Raw genomic sequence first — 19,043 nt, forward strand, 5'->3', positions numbered from 1 at the left:
TTAAAAATGTGTAATAGGGATCGACATACTTAGTGGTTGGCTCGCTGCATCTTTGGCTTGTGGGGCGAAATGTATCATGGTGTGTGGAAGGCCAAACAGACAACGCTGGAACTGTGCCTCTCCTCTCTTCCCTCCCTTAGCCGATATGGTAAGTTAAAAATACAATAGGATCCTGGGGAATTACAATGATGAGCACCAGCATTTATGTTTGAAAAGTCACAGTGTTCATGGCTTCTGTCTTATTTCCTTTTATTTTACCAGAGCTCCTGAAAAAACCACATGGACTCTGGAGAACAGATATCAGTTCAGTTCAGTTCAGTTGCTCAGTCGTGACCGACTCTTTGTGACCTCATGAATCACAGCACGCCAGGCCTCCCTGTCCATCACCTGGAGTTTACTCAAGCTCATGTCCATCGAGTCGGTGATGCCATCCAGCCATCTCATTCTCTGTCGTCCCCGTCTCCTCCCACCCCCAATCACTCCCAGCATCAGACTCTTTTCCAGTGAGTCAACTCGTCGCATGAGGTGGCCAAAGTATTGCAGTTTCAGCTTTAGCATCAGTCCTTCCAATGAACACCCAGAATTGATCTCCCTTAAGATGGACTGGTTGGATCTCCTTGCAGTTCAAGGGACTCTCAAGAGTCTTCTCCAGCACCACAGTTCAAAAGCATAAATTCTTTGGTGATCAGCTTTCTTCACAGTCCAACTCTCACATCCATACATGACCACGGGAAAAACCACTGCCTTGACTAGACGCACCTTTGTTGGCAAAGTAATGTCTGTGCTTTTTAATATGCTATCTAGGTTGGTCATAACTTTCCTTCCAAGGAGTAAGCGTCTTTTAATTTCATGGCTGCAATCAGCATCCGCAGTGATTTTGGAGCCCAAAAAAATAAAGTCTGACACTGTTTCCACTGTTTCCCCGTCTATTTCCCATGAAGTGATGGGACCAGATGCCATGATCTTTGTTTTCTGAATGTTGAGCTTCAAGTCAACCTTTTCACTCTCCTCTTTCACTTTCATCAAGAAGCTTTTTAGTTCCTCTTCACTTTCTGCCATAAGGGTGGTGTCATCTGCATATCTGAGGTTATTGGAGAATAGCTGTAGCATGAGTCAAATCAAATACTAACTCTGATCGCAGCTGCCATGCCAGGTATAGTATCTTTGCTGTGTACTGTGCTTATATGCTCAGTCATGTAAAACTCTTTGCAACCCCATGGACTGTAGCCTGTCAGGCTCCTCTGTCCATGGGATTCTCCAGGCAAGAATACTGTAGTGGGTTGCCATGCCTTCCTCCAGGGGATCTTCCCAACTTGGGGATCGAACCCAGGTCTCCTGCACTGCAGGATTCTTTATCATCTGAGCCATTATCTTTGCTAGAATATATTAATAATGCCTCAAGTACATGGTATGTGTCTTGACATCTGCTTATCAGAGGACCTTAACTGATGCATCACCCTATTGCTGAGAGAAATAAAAGATTATTGAGAGCTGATCTTCAGGTTTATATAGAACTAGGTGATGACCTTTACAAGTGTGTAGTAGAATCTAAGCTAGAGTTGGTACAAGAGAAGATGTAAAAGTTAGTGGAGAGAGCAAGAAGATGACTCATTTAAGGCCTGTTGCCGTTTAAAGGGAGCAGAGAAATGAGTTACTAAGTAAAAAGTGCTGTGCTGTGCTGTCCCTCTGTCGTGTTGGATTCTTGGTGACCCCATGGACTATAGCCCTCCAGGCTGCTCTGTTCATGGGGATTCTCCAGGCACAAATACTGGAATGGGTGCCATGCCTCCTTCAGGGGACCTTCCCAACCCAGGGATCGAACTGGGTCTCCAGCATTGAAGGTGTATTCTTTACCAATTGAGCTACCAGGTAAGCCCAGTAACTAAAAGGAGATGGGGTCAAAGAAGGCTGCTTTTTTTTAAGGCAGGAAATATTGCATCCTGTTTTTATATTAATGGAAATGATCCAGCAGAGGGGGAGAAATGATGGTGCAGGGAGAGGACAATTGTTGAAGGGATGTCCTTGAGCAGAAGACCCAGACTGAGGATCCGGATAGAAGCACAGAAAAAGGATGTGTGCATGCATGCCTGCTCAGCCGTTCAGTCGTGTCTGACTCTTGTGGCCCCATGGACTGTGGCCCACCAGGTTCCTCTGTCCATGGGGTTTTCAGGCAAGAATGCTGGAGTGGGTTGCCATTTCCTACTGCAGGGAATCTTCTCGACCCAGGAATTGAAACTGCCTCTCCTGCATTGGCAGGCAGATTCTTTACCACTGAGCCACTTGGGACACTAATTGCCTCCTAAAAGTGACAGAACCTCTCCCCACTCCTTTTATTAAGAGGATTTTTTTTTTAACTGAAGCAGGCTTTTAGACAATTTTTCATTTTTTTCAACTTGTACGTTAAACCTTAGATGAACCTATATTTTAAAATTGCTTTGCACATAATAAAACAATTAATGCAATAATTTGTATATTTTTCTCACAAGAGTTGGTGGTACCTGCTCAATGTACTTAATATCTAGTTGCTGCTGCTGCTGCTAAGTCGCTTCAGTCGTTTCTGACTCTGTGCGACCCCATAGATGGCAGCCCACCAGGCTCCCCCGTAACCGGGATTCTCCAGGCAAGAACACTGGAGTGGGTTGCCATTTCCTTCTCCAAGGCATGAAAGTGAAAAGTGAAAGTGAAGTTGCTCAGTCCGACTCTTCACGACCCCATGGACTGCAGCCTACCAGTCTCCTCTGCCCATGGGACTCTCCAGGCAAGAGTACTGGAGTGGGTTGCATTGCCTTCTCCGAATATCTAGTTGAGGGGGTAAAGAACATTAAAGTCAAGAGAGAATGAGATAATCTTTAGGATTATTGAAACCTTTTAAATCCTGAACTCGTGTCACAAGATGTTAAATAATAAATGGAAAATACATGGCATAGACATTAGGTGGTAAGAGTTCTGATACAGGTGAGACCACTCACTGCGTCTAGAGTGGAGACAAGGCTTCGTTTCGTGTTAAGAGGCAGAACTTAAGTGAGACTTCTAAGAATTGATAGCATTTGGATGAAAGGGTAGTTAGGTTGAAGGTTTCCTAATAGCACAGGAGGGGGGAAATTACCAGGAAGCTTCTGTAGAATATAAGAAAGTCATTGCTGAGTGTGCTAACCCAGAGGAGCAGTAGAATTGTTAGATGATGTACCCTTGAGCTGAAACCATCTGATGGTGAGCTGGATGTCCTCCTGAGAACTGTGACAAGGCAGATCTAACCTCATTCTGAGCATCCATATGGACATAAGGACTAGGAAGCATAAGAACTAGATCAGGAAATGAACAGACAACATGGAAAGCATTTTTTATAATGTCCCTTTTAGGACTTTTCTGTTTACAGTAAGTAAGAAGCAGGAGAATAAAGCATGTGTAATTGAGTTCAAATTAGAAAGTCCTCTAATAAAGAAGTGACAAAAATTATATTTGGACTCTAAAGTAGCAGTGAAAATGTAGTCAGAAACTTTCATGATCTAAAGAATATACATTATTAAGTGGTATAATTTTGTTTTAACTTAATGTCTTGCCTTCATTATTGTTCTGTGACACATGGAGAGTCAGTGGTACCTGTACTTTCTACCTCTGTCTCCTGAGACCCAAAGCCTATATTAGGCTGCAGCCTGGTATTTTATGGTAATGAAGCTTTATTTATTTTTCAAGTTTTTAAACATTTTATTTTTAATCTTAATTTTTATTGGAGTATAGTTGATTTAAAATAGTTTCAATACAATTTATATCACAAACATACAAAACAAAAAAAAGGAGATGGTAGCAACTTACCGGTGGATTTAAAAAATTTTCAGTCCTTAAACATCAAATACCCAAATGTCCCAAACTTCAATGAAAGATGACAGAGCCTATATTATCATTTTTCAAATTTATTAGAGAGTTTGAAACAGTTAAGTGTAAAATTGTGAATAAAAATTTCCTTCTGATCAATCCCAAGTGAATGTGACTGTATCATGGTTTTCCCTTAGGATACAAGTCTGACACTTCCCTAGATTTTTTTCTTATTCCTTTCAAAAAGTACAAGAATGTGTTTTTAGAAGAAGCCTTTGAACAAGGAGGAACAAATATCATAAGCCCTGTTCTTTGTGTTTCTTACCAAATCTGTCAACGCCCTCTGTCAGTTTCTGAGTGTGGAAGAGAAACTGCCTGAGGTAAAAACAGGATTTCACACTCCACAAAGCAAGGTGGAAGAATACAAATAATACAGAACCTTTAGATATATGGAAATGACCTTCCAGATATGTCAAGAAATTCCCCCCAAAAGTTGGAACAATGAAAAAAGTGCTATGTTACCAGATGAGAAAACACCCCATTGTTTTCTGAGATGTATTACACAGTGGGTAAAATGCGCTAGAAGGAAAAAGAAATAGGATCGTGCCTAGTAAAAATAAAAAGCAGTAACAGAAAGTTTTAGTTTTTGTTTGGTTTTCACCTTGGTTCTTGATAATACTTAATAATGACTGATACAGGGCCATTAATGTCGTTGACAAAAATAAGGGCAAAGCGGTAATAATGAGAATTAGCAGAAAGATAAGTTCTGACATTCTCATCAATTATAATGCATATTTTAAGCAATTGTGTGTTTATATTTTTAAGATACTTGATTTGTTCTTCCTAAGTGAAAACTATTTTTATGTGAAGTATTCTAAAGAAGCTTCCAAATTATGAGGTAAATAGAGTGTTTTATTGAACACATATATAGATTATAAATACATATATATTTGTACATCTATAAGCTATACATATATGATGTATACCTATAAATACATATATAGACTAAACTATGTACTCGTTAAATAAATGTTGGTAAAAATCTCTAAGTGGTAACTAGATTATTAGTCATGCAACTATTGATTAGAAAATAAAAATAGTTAATATTTTAGCTTTGTTTTTCAAATTTTAGCCTACCTTTCACCTAAACTTCTTATAGGTAATAACAATTGTATACTTATTAATTATACAGTTTTGATAGGAAATGGAAATAATAATGACAGAGGATGGTTTGAACAAAATCACTCTTTAATGAACCAGAAATTTTGGGAGAAAAGTAAGACTAGGGCTTACTAGGAGATTCTAAGGACAAAACAAAGGAACAGAAAATACGCTGCTGTTGTTTTTCTAGATGAAACAAATGAATTCAATATGATAAAGGAAATTTGCTTCTGTTTTAAAGGAGCTTAGTTCCATAAAAGTTAGACGCCTGGAAACACTGTAATTTGAGGTAGCACATGACACCATGTGTGGAGAACTTTAGATTTTTCTTACTGAGTTAAAAATTATAAAGTGAAAAAACCCAAATAGAGGGTGATGTTTTACCAAAGTATTATTTCAGTAAATTCACTATATATATTGCTCTGAACAATGTTTTCCTAAACATTAATTCTTCAGTCAAATATTTAATTCTTTTCCCTCAAAGAGAATTTGTCTGTTTTCTTAAAGTGAGTTTGGATAACCAATCACCTCTGCCGACTCTCAGTGGCCACTCTGCCTGGATGCAGTGTTTCCACTGGGGTGGAGGTCAAGGCTGGAGACAACTGGGCGCTCCTCCTGAAGGCTGCCTTGCCTTTTTAGGTTATGAGGGTCTCTCCGTGTTTAGGATAACATGATTGACAGCTCTGTTCCAGCTCCAATTAGCACCCTATAATTTATTAGCTTCTGCTTTCAGATTATGCGTTAACTTTACAAATATTCCAACCACGGAAACAGCAGCTATCAAGTGTCTCTTTCCTGATCCAGCCCTCTGGGGCTGGAGTGAAATACAAGGAAAGAGTGGTACAGTTGGTCTGTCAAGTGAGAATAATCATTTGTGTCTGTGTCTGTCTGAGGGCATGGGGTCTCTGATTTCTCTTTAGGCCTGCATTAGTGATGTGTGTGTCTGTATGTGGTACCGGTAGATAGATTTTATCATGTGTGCGTATGTGGTATTTGTAGATAAACAGATTCTATCGCGAGTGTGTGTATGTGGTATTTATAGAGAAACAAATTCTATCATGTGGATCCTGTATTTGTATTATGAATTTATTTATGGGACAGGAAGTAGAACTGGTAATGAGGAAATATGAAATTTATGTTTGCTTTACTCTGTTGTTTGTTGAAATGTCAAAACATCAGTTACGTGCAGAGAGCAACTGTAGAAATGTAGTGCCTTTAGAATGCTTTTTCCTTAACTCCAGATTTTAGAAATATGCAACAAATAATGAATGACAAATCCTAAAACTCTTGAAAGGAAGAAGGGAATATAGAGAGCAAAGACTTTCACAGGTATAATCAAAACTTGAATTATCTGCATGCAAATGATCCACAGATTATTAAAGCAATTTTATAAAAGAATGTTTTCTGGTTTCGTTTAAAGTCTTTTCAAATATCTTTCCATTTTTCCTCCATGCTTTGATACCTGGTGAGTTATGTTTTAAAATGCAGCTTATGGAAATGGCATTCATATGGAAAGCAGCTTAAGTTTTATTTTTAAAAATCTCCTCCAACTCTGAAGTAACAAATCACCAAGTGTTTTTTTTAAAAAAAAGCTTGTCTATTTTGACAGACGGTATATGGGTGCCTGCATATAAGCAAAGGATTTATGGTTCTAAGTATTAATAAATGGGAGGTTAAAATTACCTTACGAGTTGTTTCCCCCAGTTTGAAAGGGCACAGAAAATGTAGTACTTACCCAAGAAAAGTGGCAAGGGAAGCTTCCAGTCAGGCAGTCTGGGTTCCCAGCACCCACCACCTCTGCCCTCCCCCCCATCCAGGCCTGAATCAATCTTAAGTCATTGCTAGAATTTGCCACGCATTGAAATAGAACTTCAAAGGGGAAATGAGACAAGACGGCAACTCCTATTAAACCAGAGGAGTAGAACAGATAGAGTTCCCTGCAGTTGGGTGACTGAGTTCTCAGCCAGAGGGCAATCGGCGACAGGATTACTTGGTAGCGGAGAGCTGTCTCTCCCCTTTTCGTCACCTCTCCCTCAGCGGAGGCCAAGTGCAAAGGGAACACTGTGGGTAAGGAGGACACCAGTGCCAACCGGGATGATTAGAGGAGAATCTCATCTCTCTGAGACCCCCAACCGGGTATAATATATGCAAACACATCATGGTTACATTTCTCATGTCATCCCTCCTTTCCTTCAATGTCTTTTTTCAACTACTAGGGCCTCCTCTAGTCTGTGTGGTTTCACGAATACTAGCAAGACAAGCCGGAGAAGGCAATGGCAAGCCACTCCAGTACTCTTGCCTAGAAAATCCTATGGACAGAGGAGCCTGGTAGGCTGTAGTCCATGGGGTCGTTACAAGTCGTACGCGACTGAGCAACTTCACTTTCATTTTTCACTTTCACGCACTGGAGAAGGAAATGGCAACCCACTCCAGTGTTCTTGTCTGGAGAATCCCATGGATGGGGGAGCCTGGTGGGCTGCCGTTTTTGGGGTCGCACAGAGTTGGACACGACTGAAGCGACTTAGCAGCAGCAGCATCAAGACAAGCACGAGAATTCATCCTTTACATGACCTGGTAGGCCTAAAACAATGTTGAAAAAATGTCAGTTAGGGCTACCAATTCACCAAAGTTCCCTCTGAAACTATTACGCAGATCTGAATGATGGGAGTTCCAGGGCTTCTTGCATTTCTACTTTGGGAACGTAAAACATGGAAGGAAGCACTCTGCTCTGCGTGTTCCACGCGCCAGGTCACTGGAGCCCTGCTCAGCAGTCTGGAAGGTCTGTTCACGACTGCCCCGAAGGCCAGTTCCAGTGAATGAGTCTCCTCACCAGCAACCTGATATTCAGGTCAGATGTGGCTCAGGAGAGAGGCTTCAGGAATCAGAACTTCATGGCTGGGAAAAGGCTCCCTGTGGGTTCTGATCAGAGACCTTGAGTGCTAACATAGGTGGAACTGAGGGAAAGCTTCTGAGAGAGGGAAGAGACTACGAGGAAAAGATGTCCAGCAGAGAACACACTTGCTGTCTTTATCTGTACACTCATTGAAAAGTTTTTAAAAGTGCGCTGAAAGGAAATGCATTTTATTTATGCTTGTATACACTGGTGATCCATGCCAATGGAACATGGATTTAAAAAATCACAGAGAAGTCCAAAGTTAATTTTAGTTTTTGCTTCAGTGTCCAAACCTCAGACTAACATGCTTAACATGACTTGGTTAGGTTGGGTGTGAAGAGCTTCAGAGCAAAGAAGGCTAAAAATACTGAAATGAATTAATAAGAGATGCAAAAATAAGTCCTTCCTAGAGATGAATAGAACTCTGCACCTGGTTGCATGGTCAGCAGGTAGGAGTCTGGACAATGTCCTGTGATATTTCCTTTGAGACCCGGGATTCTATACATTCTAGCGTGCTGGTCTTTGCTGCCCCGTCTCTTTTCCCTTCTTTGTTCATCTTCTGTGGAGGAGAAAGTAAGCCCAAAGTTGAGCATCTCAAGACAAGTCAGAAGTGGATCAGCAGTTACTGTTGTGGGTAACAGTGCAGTCTCTGCCCCCTGGATACCTGGGTTGGTTTCCTGGCACTGCCACTTATTAGCTATGTGACTGGGCAGATTACTCCTCCTCTGTGAGCCTCTGTGGTAATAAGTACCACACAGAAATGTTGTGACGTTAAGGGAGTTAACTTATATAAAGCCCTCAGACCAGTGCCTGGAAAAATAATAAACAATTAATATTTGTTATTGCTATATACAATGCAATGATTAATAGTTATTACTGATTGCTGTCACATCTGGGAAAATATAATCATATAGTACCTTCCATCTGAGCAAAATCAGTAGCAGGTTCTTTAATGATCACAGTCTACTTAACAGGTACCAAAATGATAGAAAGAAGAGATAGGTAACTCTGTTAAGTCATGCTCTGAATAAGGTCCCCTAACTGCACCAAACTCTTGAGAATATTATCCAAGATAAATGGTATTTGCCTCTTGTGTTATAATGAAGGAGGAGGAGAATCCCCATGGACAGAGGAGCCTGGCGGGCTACAGTCCATGGGTTTCAAAAAATCAGACACATTAAAATGAAGATCAAGATTTGAATTAATATTTTATGCTTTAACAGCCTTCAAGGGCAATTTGGTCACAACATTAACTTTCTCTTTAGGGAAAGAACACAAATAACTTTGGCATCAAGGGAACATAAAACCATTAAAAGAAGCCAATTCATAAAACCATTCTTTTTTTTTTTTTTCTGGCCTAGTTGTACATTTGGTTTCTTAGCCCAGCTGATCGAAGTATAAAACAACCAAGATTTCAAAAACATTTTTAAACTGAGTATTTTACTATCTTAAGAGTCTAGAATCTAAGAAGTAATGATAATTCTCTTTTGGAGAATAATGTGTGTATCTGACTGAATGGTGCACAAGTCGGTTTTCCTATACATCTCTTTTACTTGATGAAGGCTATCAGGTAACCCAGGCTTCCTTGGGCCATGATTTTCTCGTTTACGAAACAGAGAGGGAATACCTAACTTCTCATCTCCAAGGTTGATATAAGGTGGAAAGGAGTTCTCAGATTTCATGGCATGGCAAACATTTTGGAAAACCAAACATACTTATACAAAGTGATTTTACTTACTGACATCAGGTCATGCTACTATAAATTATTTTATTCCATTAGAGAAAAACTAAAACATTTGTTTTCCTTTGAAGAAATAACACAGCAACCTAGTGGTAAACAAACATCTTTAATGTTCGTTTCTTCTTCCTCATCACCTTCAGTTTTGCCCACACATGTACCCCTTCCCCTGTCCCAATACTAAAGTGATCAAATCATGACCACAGAGACTGAGAAGAATATCTAAGGGACCCGAGACTCCATGGACATCTCTTCCCCTTGTGATTCCTAGTTCTTCTTGGAGACCATTGGGGTCTCTCGAGGCTTAATTTTTTTTTCCCTTCCATCCAGAGGAGGATAGAGGGAGGGACAGAACTTGTGGGAGAGAAGGCAGAGAGAGTTTTTTTTCTTTCATCATAAAATGTCCTTTGTAAAAAATATGATATACACACACATGTATAAAACATATCCAGTGCAATTGCAATTGTGCCAAACACTGGGAAGTGCCACCTTGGTCGATGTATTTCTGGAGTTTTAAACAGTTGTCTTACGACAGCTGCATTTTAGTAAGACTTGGGCAGGTGGCTCCAGATAAGCCACTTGCCACTCACATTCAGGCTGAGGCTTCCATGTTCACAGTCCGAAGGAAAAGGTGTGTCTTTGTGTCTGGAGTGGGTGTTGCAGGGAGGGAGTAGGCAGGAAGGGAGCTGGAGGCTACAGGTGAGGAAGAAAGAATTGGCTTCTTTTGACTTCTCTACCATATAGTCTTTGATGCAAATACAAAGACATTTTCAATGTGAGGATATTGACGTCAGCAGTGCTGTGATCCCACTACTTAATGAAATAATTCACACCAGCATAAAAAAATTATTCACACCAAAACGTCTCTTTTTCTTTCCTTCTTTCCAAGAAAACCATGATATCTTGTCACCTGAGTGATCTCACCACGGACAGTTCCAGTGATTTGCCCAAAAGTCATTTAGCGTCATTCGGAGTCTTTGGGTCTGCTCTTTTGGCAGAAGGCATTCTTTTTAGATGGAAATTCTGTCGCGTGTGTTTTGGTTCTCTCGATACACGGAGCAGTTTGAAGTCTCTGCCTTCCCCCATGTCCTCATCCATGAAGTGAGAGGCACAGATGCTGAGCCTCCATGGCTGGTCAGAAGGGAAGGGGCAGGGGGAAGGTCAGCAGATCAGCTCAGGAGGGATGCACCACAGAGGGAATAACGACGAGCTGCAAACCAAGATCAGAAGCTGTTACAAACCCACTTGATTTCAGCTCTGAGTGTCACCAATTGCGCTATGCAGAGACCTACAGGGAAGAAGCTGGGTTGTCTAAAACCAGTACAGATCCTTGCTTTTGTCCTGAGGCTGCAAACCTGAAAACAGAAAATAAAAGGGAGAGAGAGAGGGGGAGAAGAGACAGAGAGAGGGAGAGAGAAGGGGGTGGGAGAGAGAAGGGGGTGGGGGAGGGAAGGCACAAGGCATTTAAAGAAAGAGAAAGACAAACACCGCTGTTTTATTGTGGAAGTCACAGAATTCATCTAAAGGGCATGAATGAAAGTAAAAGAAAAGCAAATGTCACATCTGCACCTGAGGGAACAGAAAGCGGGGCAAGACTACAAGCCAATTTATTACGCATTTTTTTTTCATTTTTCCCTAAATATAAAGCAAACAAAAAAGTAAACCCTTATTTGAATGTACCTTTCAAATTCAACTCTTTAAGCTAGGGACGTAACATTATCACTAACAACGTATTCTCGTTAAGTTTTGTTTTCAAGAAACCTATTTCATTTGGCAATTAAGTTGTTATCAGTCATGGGTCATATTTGTATGACTTGTAACTAACACTAGGTGACAAGACCCTCTCTGCCCCTCAAGTTGTAGAGGATTTTAAACTACACTCTTAGCAGGTACTCTAGATCAGCGCTGTCCAATAGAAACAATGGAAGCCATGGGTATAATTCTAAATTGTCTAGCAGCCACATTGAAAAAAAGTAAAAAGAAACAGGTGAGAATTAATTTAGTAATATATTTTATTTAACCCAATATATATTTAGTATGCAATGTTGAAACATGCAATCGATATAAAATATAATGAGATGAATTTTACATTCTTTTGGGGGACAAAGTCCTGAAATCCAGTGTGTATTATACACTTACAGCACACCCCAATTCAGCCTGGCCACGCTTCATGTGCTCAGCCGACACACGTGACTGCTGGCTACGGTACTGAACAGCACAGAGCTAGAACCTCTCCGACAAATTTTATTCTTAAAAAAATCCTCTGTAATATTAACCGGCCACTTTCTCATTTTGTCCACACCGATGACAGAGTCATCTGTCTGCTGAAACCCAACCCCGCTAAGTGCAGACCTTCGCGCCTCAGGGTCACTAGGGTCTCCAAGGAGAACTAAATGGGGTCCCCGGCTCAGCCCAGTTTGGGGCACAGGGCAGGAGGGACCCGGGGATGCCACATCCCCTCTCCCGCTTACCTGAGTCCACGCTGAGGCCCAGACCCCCGGGCACGTCCCCCGCGGGGCTCGCGAAAGGTCCCCCGGGCGCGGCCCACGCGGCGCTGGCCGGCTCGCCCTTGGCCGAGAGCTCGCAGGGCGGGCTGCCGGGCGCGGGGGCCGGGGCCGGCGCGAGGCGGGCCGGACGCCCCGAGGCGGCGGGCATCAGCAGCGGCCCGTAGCGCGGGTCGAAGTGCGGCGCGTAGACCTCGTGCACGGCGGCGGGCCGCGGGTAGGCGGCGGCCTGGGCTCCGAGGGCGCCGCCCAGCGCGTACGGATGGTGCGGGTGCGCGTGGTGCGGGTGCGCGTGGTGCCAGGGCTCGGCCGTGCCCTGGTGCAGGTGGCCGTGCAGCGCGGCCGGCGAGTAGGGGTCGGCGGCGGCGGCGAAGGGCAGCTCCGAGTGCGCGGGGGCCAGCGGGCTGCCCAGCGGCGCGGGCACCGGCGTCTGGTAAGCGCTGTTCCAGAAGGAGGCGGGGAAGCTGCGCTGGCTCATGGGGTAGGAGCCGTCTTCGGGCGGCCGAGGCGGAGGGAAGGGAAGAGAGAGGGGAGCGCGTCACCGTCGGGAGTCGGTCGCCGGCCGACCCCGCGCGGCCGCCGCAGAGCTGATCTCTCCGGCTGGGCGAAGGGCGGGAAGGGCGCTTGTCTCGCGGGGCTGCGGCCTGGGAACGCGAGGTCGGGGAGGAGCGCCGCTCCCGCGCGAGTGGCGGACGGATTCCCGCTGCGGGACCCCGCGAGTGGCGGGGGCAGGAAGTGCGGAGCTTCCCTCGGGCTCCGAGCCGGGCCACCTCGGGCCAGAAGCGGCCTCGCCTTCCCGGCCGGCAGCCTCTTCTCAAGCTAAAGCTGCCTCTTCCCGCTCTTGGTTGGTCGCCTAACGATCTCACTACCCCCTCTCGCATTTCAGCCTCCCCTGCTCCAGAAATCGTGCCCCTCCAAGGCCTCTGATAGACTGGAAGTCCATCGACATATTTTGGAGTCTTGTTATTAGCCTCCTTTCTAGAAACTTTCTTTCAAAAAGCTTTTTTTTTTTTTTTTTCTAGAAAGTAAACCTGACATGTTAAAAGTGCAGCCGTATTATTTGCACAGAGGGACACTAACGGACAGGTCTTTAATGTTTTAATTAACAAACTTTATGCATCAAAGTGTGGGCGCCAGGAATAATATAATAATTATTATTGTCCGTGTCATTGTTGACCCCTAGTGTCTGGAAGCATTTTAAGCGAGCAGCATTTAGATCAAATTTGTTGCCTTTAGTGGGGAGGAAAGGAAGGAAAGGCATTTAATGAAAAAAAAGGACCTTGGAGAAGGCATCTGCACTTCATAGTCGATAATTTAAAATGCTTCGAAGATGCATTTTAAGTAGTGAACAGTCTATTAAAAACATTTAGGCAACTGGAGAATAAAAGGAATGTTTTATTTTTGGATCTTGTGTAGGCAAGGCTTGTACAAATGATCAGATTTAAGAAAAAATTGGAAGGTCAGTGGTTGTCATTTCCCCCAAAATGTAATACTTGTTTTCCTTTTTACAATAAAGTCCTCATTTCTCATATTGGTACACATCAAAATCTAAGATTAGTGAGAAATTTTACCAAATGGAGATTTCAGAATAGAAGGGAGAGCTCCTTGACTTGTCCAAGAAGCCATTGTCCCAGCGTAGCTATAGTAGGGCTTTGTGAGAATGGTAAAGTAATAAAGAGGGGATGTGTTTGGGGAAAACCTTCAGAGGTGTTTTGGCTACGCTTAAAGTCTTGTTTCTTTTTTTACTTTACTTGTTTATTGAAAGACATTCTCTGTTTCAAGATTTCCCAATTAACTGAAATCTGGCAAAAGGCATAAGTGGGTTTTAGGAGACATTCTTTAGCAGGTTTTGCTTGCAATGCATTCTCAGACATTTTTCTTTGGAGACATTGTACAAAGCTATTGTACTTTATTATTTCTAATGTTTAAAGTCGGGAGGCTGGTTTCTCTATAAGTTATTATTTACCTTGAATCTCCAAAGTGAACATTATTTCATTTTCCGTTTCAAGTAGACTGTTTAATAATAAATACTGTATAGGAATTGTTTTAAAATTCTTGAACTTAATATTTTCAGAGATGTTAAAATGGCTTTAACTATCATTAATGGTTGGAGAAGGAAATGGCAACCCACTCCAGTACTCTTGCCTGGAAAATCCCATGGACAGAGAAACCTGGTAGGCTACAGTCTATGGGGTCACAAAGAGTCGGACACGACTGAGTGACTTCACTATTCACTGTTGTACTTGAAGATCCACCTCCCCCCACCCCCACACCTGACTTGGGAAGCCTCATATTTCCACAGCACATTTACATATATTTTCTAGTTGCCTTACTGTCATCTCCAGGGGTAGTTAAGAAGGCAAGTGTTATTCTAATTTTAGAGACCAGTAAATAGAGTGACCTCCAAGAGGTTAAGAGACTTGCCCAAGGTCATATTGCTAGGGAGTGGTGGAATCCGATGCACAAACCAAGGGCTCCCAATTCAAGGCTATTGATTTTCCTAGGCCACTGCTCTGCTCTGCCTCCTCAAGAAGAGATCTTATGCCTGCCTGTATCAATTCCTCCTCCGACTTCCTTACCCTCCCCCATGCCCCATCTCACCTCTTTCTAACACCTATAGTTCTTTCAGCCGCCCCTGCAGGTGGACCCCAGGCTGTGCGAGCTCTCAATCCCTTCTTGTTGGTGAGGCCCGTACTTACCCCGCCAGGGCCCGGAGCTCCGCGGGGCTTTGCTGCTTGTACAGCTTGGGGAATAACTGCTAGGCTGGCTCAGGGCCCTGCTGAAGTGCTCGTCTACAACGGAGCTGATGTCTCCCTGAAAATAGGTGAAAAGGACGCAGCGGGAGTTGATGTATTCAGCCTCTGGTGGGCGCTCTTTCTCCGGGCTGCCTTCTTCTTCTTTTATACTAGCCGGAGTTTGGCTGGAGAAGGAGGAGCTGCCACTGCCGCTGCTGTTGCTGGGGCTGGCGTTGCACTCCTGGGCTTCTTGCATTTTGGAATAATAGGCTAGTTTCTGCTCAAAGGAGAAATAATAGAGAAGTCAATTTCAAAAGACATAACAAGTTGGGTTCCGACTGCACTTCCCCATCCAGATCCCTAAGGTAACCAGGAGGAACTGCCTTCTGAATGCCTATGCCGGGTCCTCAGTAACCTCAATGATGTGGGCCGCAGTCCGCAGGCCTTTCAACCTGCAGCTGAACAAAGGTGGGGTTCCTGAGAGGTGAGGGCCTTCTTGGAGCTTGTCTCCCCAGAATTGTTGCTAGGCCACAGAGAAAACTGTCTGAAGGTGTCAGGGTTAAGGTCCTGGAAGAAGCCTAAGCAGTTTGACCGCAGAGGCAGGCTCAAGGCAGATATATTTTTAAAATCAGGCTCCAAGGGTAAAGGGCACCCAAGTCCAGTTACAGCCTGACTGTTCCTTGCTGAGAATTCAGGCAGACATACAAGATGCAGGATTAAGCATCTTCGTGATAGAACATGAAGGTAACAAAATCCACTCCACACAACCAGGATGTAAAGGAAGAACTGCTATGGGACAAAAACATGGAATAACAACGTGATATGGATCATTTTAATAAATGGAAGTTGGTATGTGGTCATCCATAAACTGGCTATTTTAAAAGTCTTAGCTTCCAGAGAGATCTTCTTTTGAGAAAGGAAAAGCCAGTGGGCTGTTTCTACCCTCACCATCAGTGTGTATTGAGGAAAAAAAGAAGCAGAGGATGATCTTGGCTGTGAGGCTGGGTAAATCATGACTGTCTGATAATGATTTACAAAACCAAGTGTGGTTGCGGAAAACATTTTCTGAGCAATGGACAATGCAATGCTAAAGCAGTATGCAGACAGAGGTGTCCTTCAAGGGAGAACCTGATCATACAAAACTGAACAGAGATCTTGGTGATATAGATTGGTCGAGGGTCAGGGAGGAGAAAGGACCAAGCAGATAGAAAACCAACCCACCTTTTTCTCTGTAATACTCCCAGCCTGGGAAGAAGCTCATCTTAGACACTGAAGCTAAAAGACTGAAGTTATTTAGCTACATCACCATTTCTACCATATTCCCACTTGGCTTAAAATGAGAGAGTCTGGTGATTCCTAAAGTTAACACTGAGACTAAATAAACTCCTAGTTGCAAAGTTTTACAAAGGAGAGGAAGAGGGGAAAAAGCAAAAACCAAAATGCAAAACCTACCCATTCCATCATTAATTCATCGGGAAAAATTTCAGATATATATTTTGCAAGCAGAATTTGGCAAAAAATGGGCTCAGGCACCCACTCAGGGCTCCTAGGGGATCCCCCCTCCACCCACTGTAGTGTGTGATCTTATTCATTTCTTTGACTACTGTCACCAGTTTCAACTACATCAGCAGAGGATTGAAAGAAAAATGTTCAATTAGAAAATTCCCAGAGAATAGAAAAATTGGAATAATTAAACAAAACTTGAAGAGTTTGCAGAACCGGGGCCAGTGGTCCTCACGAAAGTGGGTTTGTTGATGGCAGAGCAGCCGGATTCAGCTACTCAGGCTAACGAAAGGCGAAGTATTAATATTATCTATGAAACTGGCCCCTACTGGGTCAATCGTACCCAGAACTTTGGGTCAATAATATTCCCCAGAACTTTGCAACGCAAAGATTATAAAGTCAGCGAGTTTCGTGCGGTTCTCTTTATAACGAATTCGCTAGTTCTGAAATTAACTGGCCTGATCGCATAACAATTGAAACGGGGATAAAAAAGGCTTTGATAAGCTTGCATGGATGAGAACGCGAGTCTTTGCATCTCAGAAAGACAGAGGCAGACCCCCTTGCCTTTGTTTCGTCGTCACTCTCACCTTTGGGACCAAAGTTTGGTTTTCTCTGCGTGAGCTTTGCTGGCATCTCCACGAGCCGGCACGGGGCTCGGAACAATCTGGAGTCCAACAGACTCCAAAGAAACAACGCGGTCCGCGAGATCCTGGTCTGATTATTCCTAGGAAATCCGGGGCGCGCATTAGCAGGGCTTAGCTGCCTTCCCGAGAGAGCAAACGGGCAAGCTAAAGGGGTTAGCTCAACCTCTTGGGTGGCAGCGCGGGCAATCCCCGCATCCGAGGCGCCCGCGGCTGGTCGGCCTCCCTTGGACCGGCGCGGAGGTACCGGGAACCTCGGAGCACTGGCAGTACTTGGGGAAGCCGGGGCGCGCCACCTGTCTACGCGGTCCGGACGAAAGGAGACACGTACCTGGTGATAGGGGGTGTAGGCGGCTGCGAAGTAAGGCTGGGGAGGACCATAGACTTGGTACATAACATCCAGACAGCTCATGGCTTCCCGCAGCGGAGACTCTTAAGTGTTTTATCGTCAACTGTCCTCGGACGGCTGAGGGCAGGGATGCTGCCTGGGCGCCACTTGGACCCGAGCTCCCGAGTCATCCGCGGCGGAGCGAGGGGCAGCGCGCTCCGCGGCTCGGGATCCCGCTCGCACGCTGCCTTCCCGCCCCTGCAGTTCCAGCCGCCACCGCGCTCCGAGCTGGAAGCGCCTGGGCTACCGCTAGTGGGCATTTAAACCCCACGCGGGGCAGGCGTGCTGACGCCACTCCTGGGCCGCGGAGGCGGGGCGGGGGGCGTCGGGGGCGGGGACCGGAGGCCAATGGAGTGAGAGGGACTAGGGACCGAGGGGCTGCCGCTGCGTTTTCCCGGGACACCCGGCGGCGAGCCTGTGCCCAGGGGTGCGGCGACCTGCGCAGCCCGGAACTTGAGCGCGGAGGCTTCGCACCGAGAGGAGTAGGAATTTTCTAGGCTGAAGCCGGAGGGGCAGGAGGACGGAGAGGAGAGCGGGGAACCGGGGATCTTATATTTGGAGAGAGGAAGTTGTGGCGTGGTGGGGAAAGGGATTTGGGGAGAGCCCCGAGCTCACAGTGGAGCATTGAGCCTGTGCGTCCGGGGTGCCGAGGTGAGGCAGAGTCTCTGCGCTCGGCTCCTGGGGGGAGGAACGGCGCCATCCCCAGGAATCCCCTAGGAGATCGGGATCTTCGCAGATAGGGTGTCAGAGTCCGGGAACTCCTCTCCGCGCGGAGGAGCTCCCTCTGCGGGGAAACGGCTGCGGCCGAAGCCTGTGTAACCATCGCCCTGCGGCACCTCGGAGCGGATCCACTTGCCGTCAGTTCCCACACCTCTCAATTCCATTCACTGGGGCGGGTCCCTACTGCCCCTCTAGAGTAAGATCCCCGCCCCTTTCTCCTGGATGTCCTCCATCCGAACCCGCTGGGTCCGCGCTGTTCGCGCCCCGCCTCCGGCTCCTCCCGGTGCACGCTGCTTTCGAGGAGTCCAGGAGGCCTTTACCCAGCCCCCGGCCGCCCCGAGTCTCCTCGGCCGGCATCCTTTGAAGTTTCAGTAACTTTTTGGAACAAGGACTCGTTGGCTGCGAGAGGAATTAACTTAGGCACTGCAGGGAGGTCAGAGAGGGCTTTTGCTGACTCTTCAGTCAGTAATACAGCAGCTGTGAAAGAGGATACACTCCAATTGTGAAACTCGCCTTGCGCATCTCTGTTCTCTTTCCTTTCCAGAGAGCTCTCCCGGCTCGGACAGGCTTTCTGCGACGCTTTCCGTCCTTTCCGAGCACCCTCCCCCAGCTCTAGTGTGCTCGGTCCTTAAAGTTTAGGGACATATTGAGATGAGTCTTTTTATACATCCGGTCAGGCGGGGTAAAGCACGTTACGGAAATACCTGTGGGGCGTACTTGGAGAGTCGAGAGGTTAGTGTTTGCGAGCTTTGAGAGCCCAGACCGAGGGAAGTGACAGCGTGGATTACTGATAGAAATGAACTCTCATGAATAACTAGAGTTTAAATACAGTTTAAATACAACAGAAAGCCCCACAGTGGTTCACAGGCTATTAAAAACTGCGAACAAATGCGCCTTTAAAGATACATTTGTCTTTAAAACGTATTTTAAGCCAAATAGTTTTGGGT

General features: G+C 45.0%; 1 protein-coding gene across 5 annotated transcripts; it reads right to left on the reverse strand.

Moving 5' to 3' along the window:
• Nucleotides 1-9,579: 9,579 nt before the first annotated feature.
• Nucleotides 9,580-17,634, reverse strand: VGLL2 (vestigial like family member 2). Of its 5 annotated transcripts, none has more exons than XM_055433455.2 (4): nucleotides 17,320-17,633; nucleotides 14,809-15,121; nucleotides 12,077-12,601; nucleotides 9,580-10,815 (listed from the first exon to the last, which is right to left on the reverse strand). In XM_055433455.2, the coding sequence occupies exons 1-4, from the start codon at nucleotides 17,398-17,400 to the stop codon at nucleotides 10,775-10,777; spliced, it is 960 nt and encodes a 319-aa protein (XP_055289430.1). In that variant the 5' UTR covers nucleotides 17,401-17,633; the 3' UTR covers nucleotides 9,580-10,774. The 5 variants fall into 5 exon arrangements, with proteins under 5 accessions (XP_055289430.1, XP_055289427.1, XP_055289428.1 ...); XM_055433452.2 differs by lacking the exon at nucleotides 17,320-17,633 and adding an exon at nucleotides 16,935-17,284 and having other exon boundaries at nucleotides 9,580-10,960; XM_055433453.2 differs by lacking the exon at nucleotides 17,320-17,633 and adding an exon at nucleotides 16,935-17,283.
• Nucleotides 17,635-19,043: the final 1,409 nt, after the last annotated feature.

Source organism: Moschus berezovskii, chromosome 10 (assembly GCF_049115385.1).
Source record: "Moschus berezovskii isolate FMDL1 chromosome 10, NW_MosBer_1.0, whole genome shotgun sequence".
In the NCBI taxonomy this organism is placed as follows: domain Eukaryota; kingdom Metazoa; phylum Chordata; class Mammalia; order Artiodactyla; family Moschidae; genus Moschus; species Moschus berezovskii.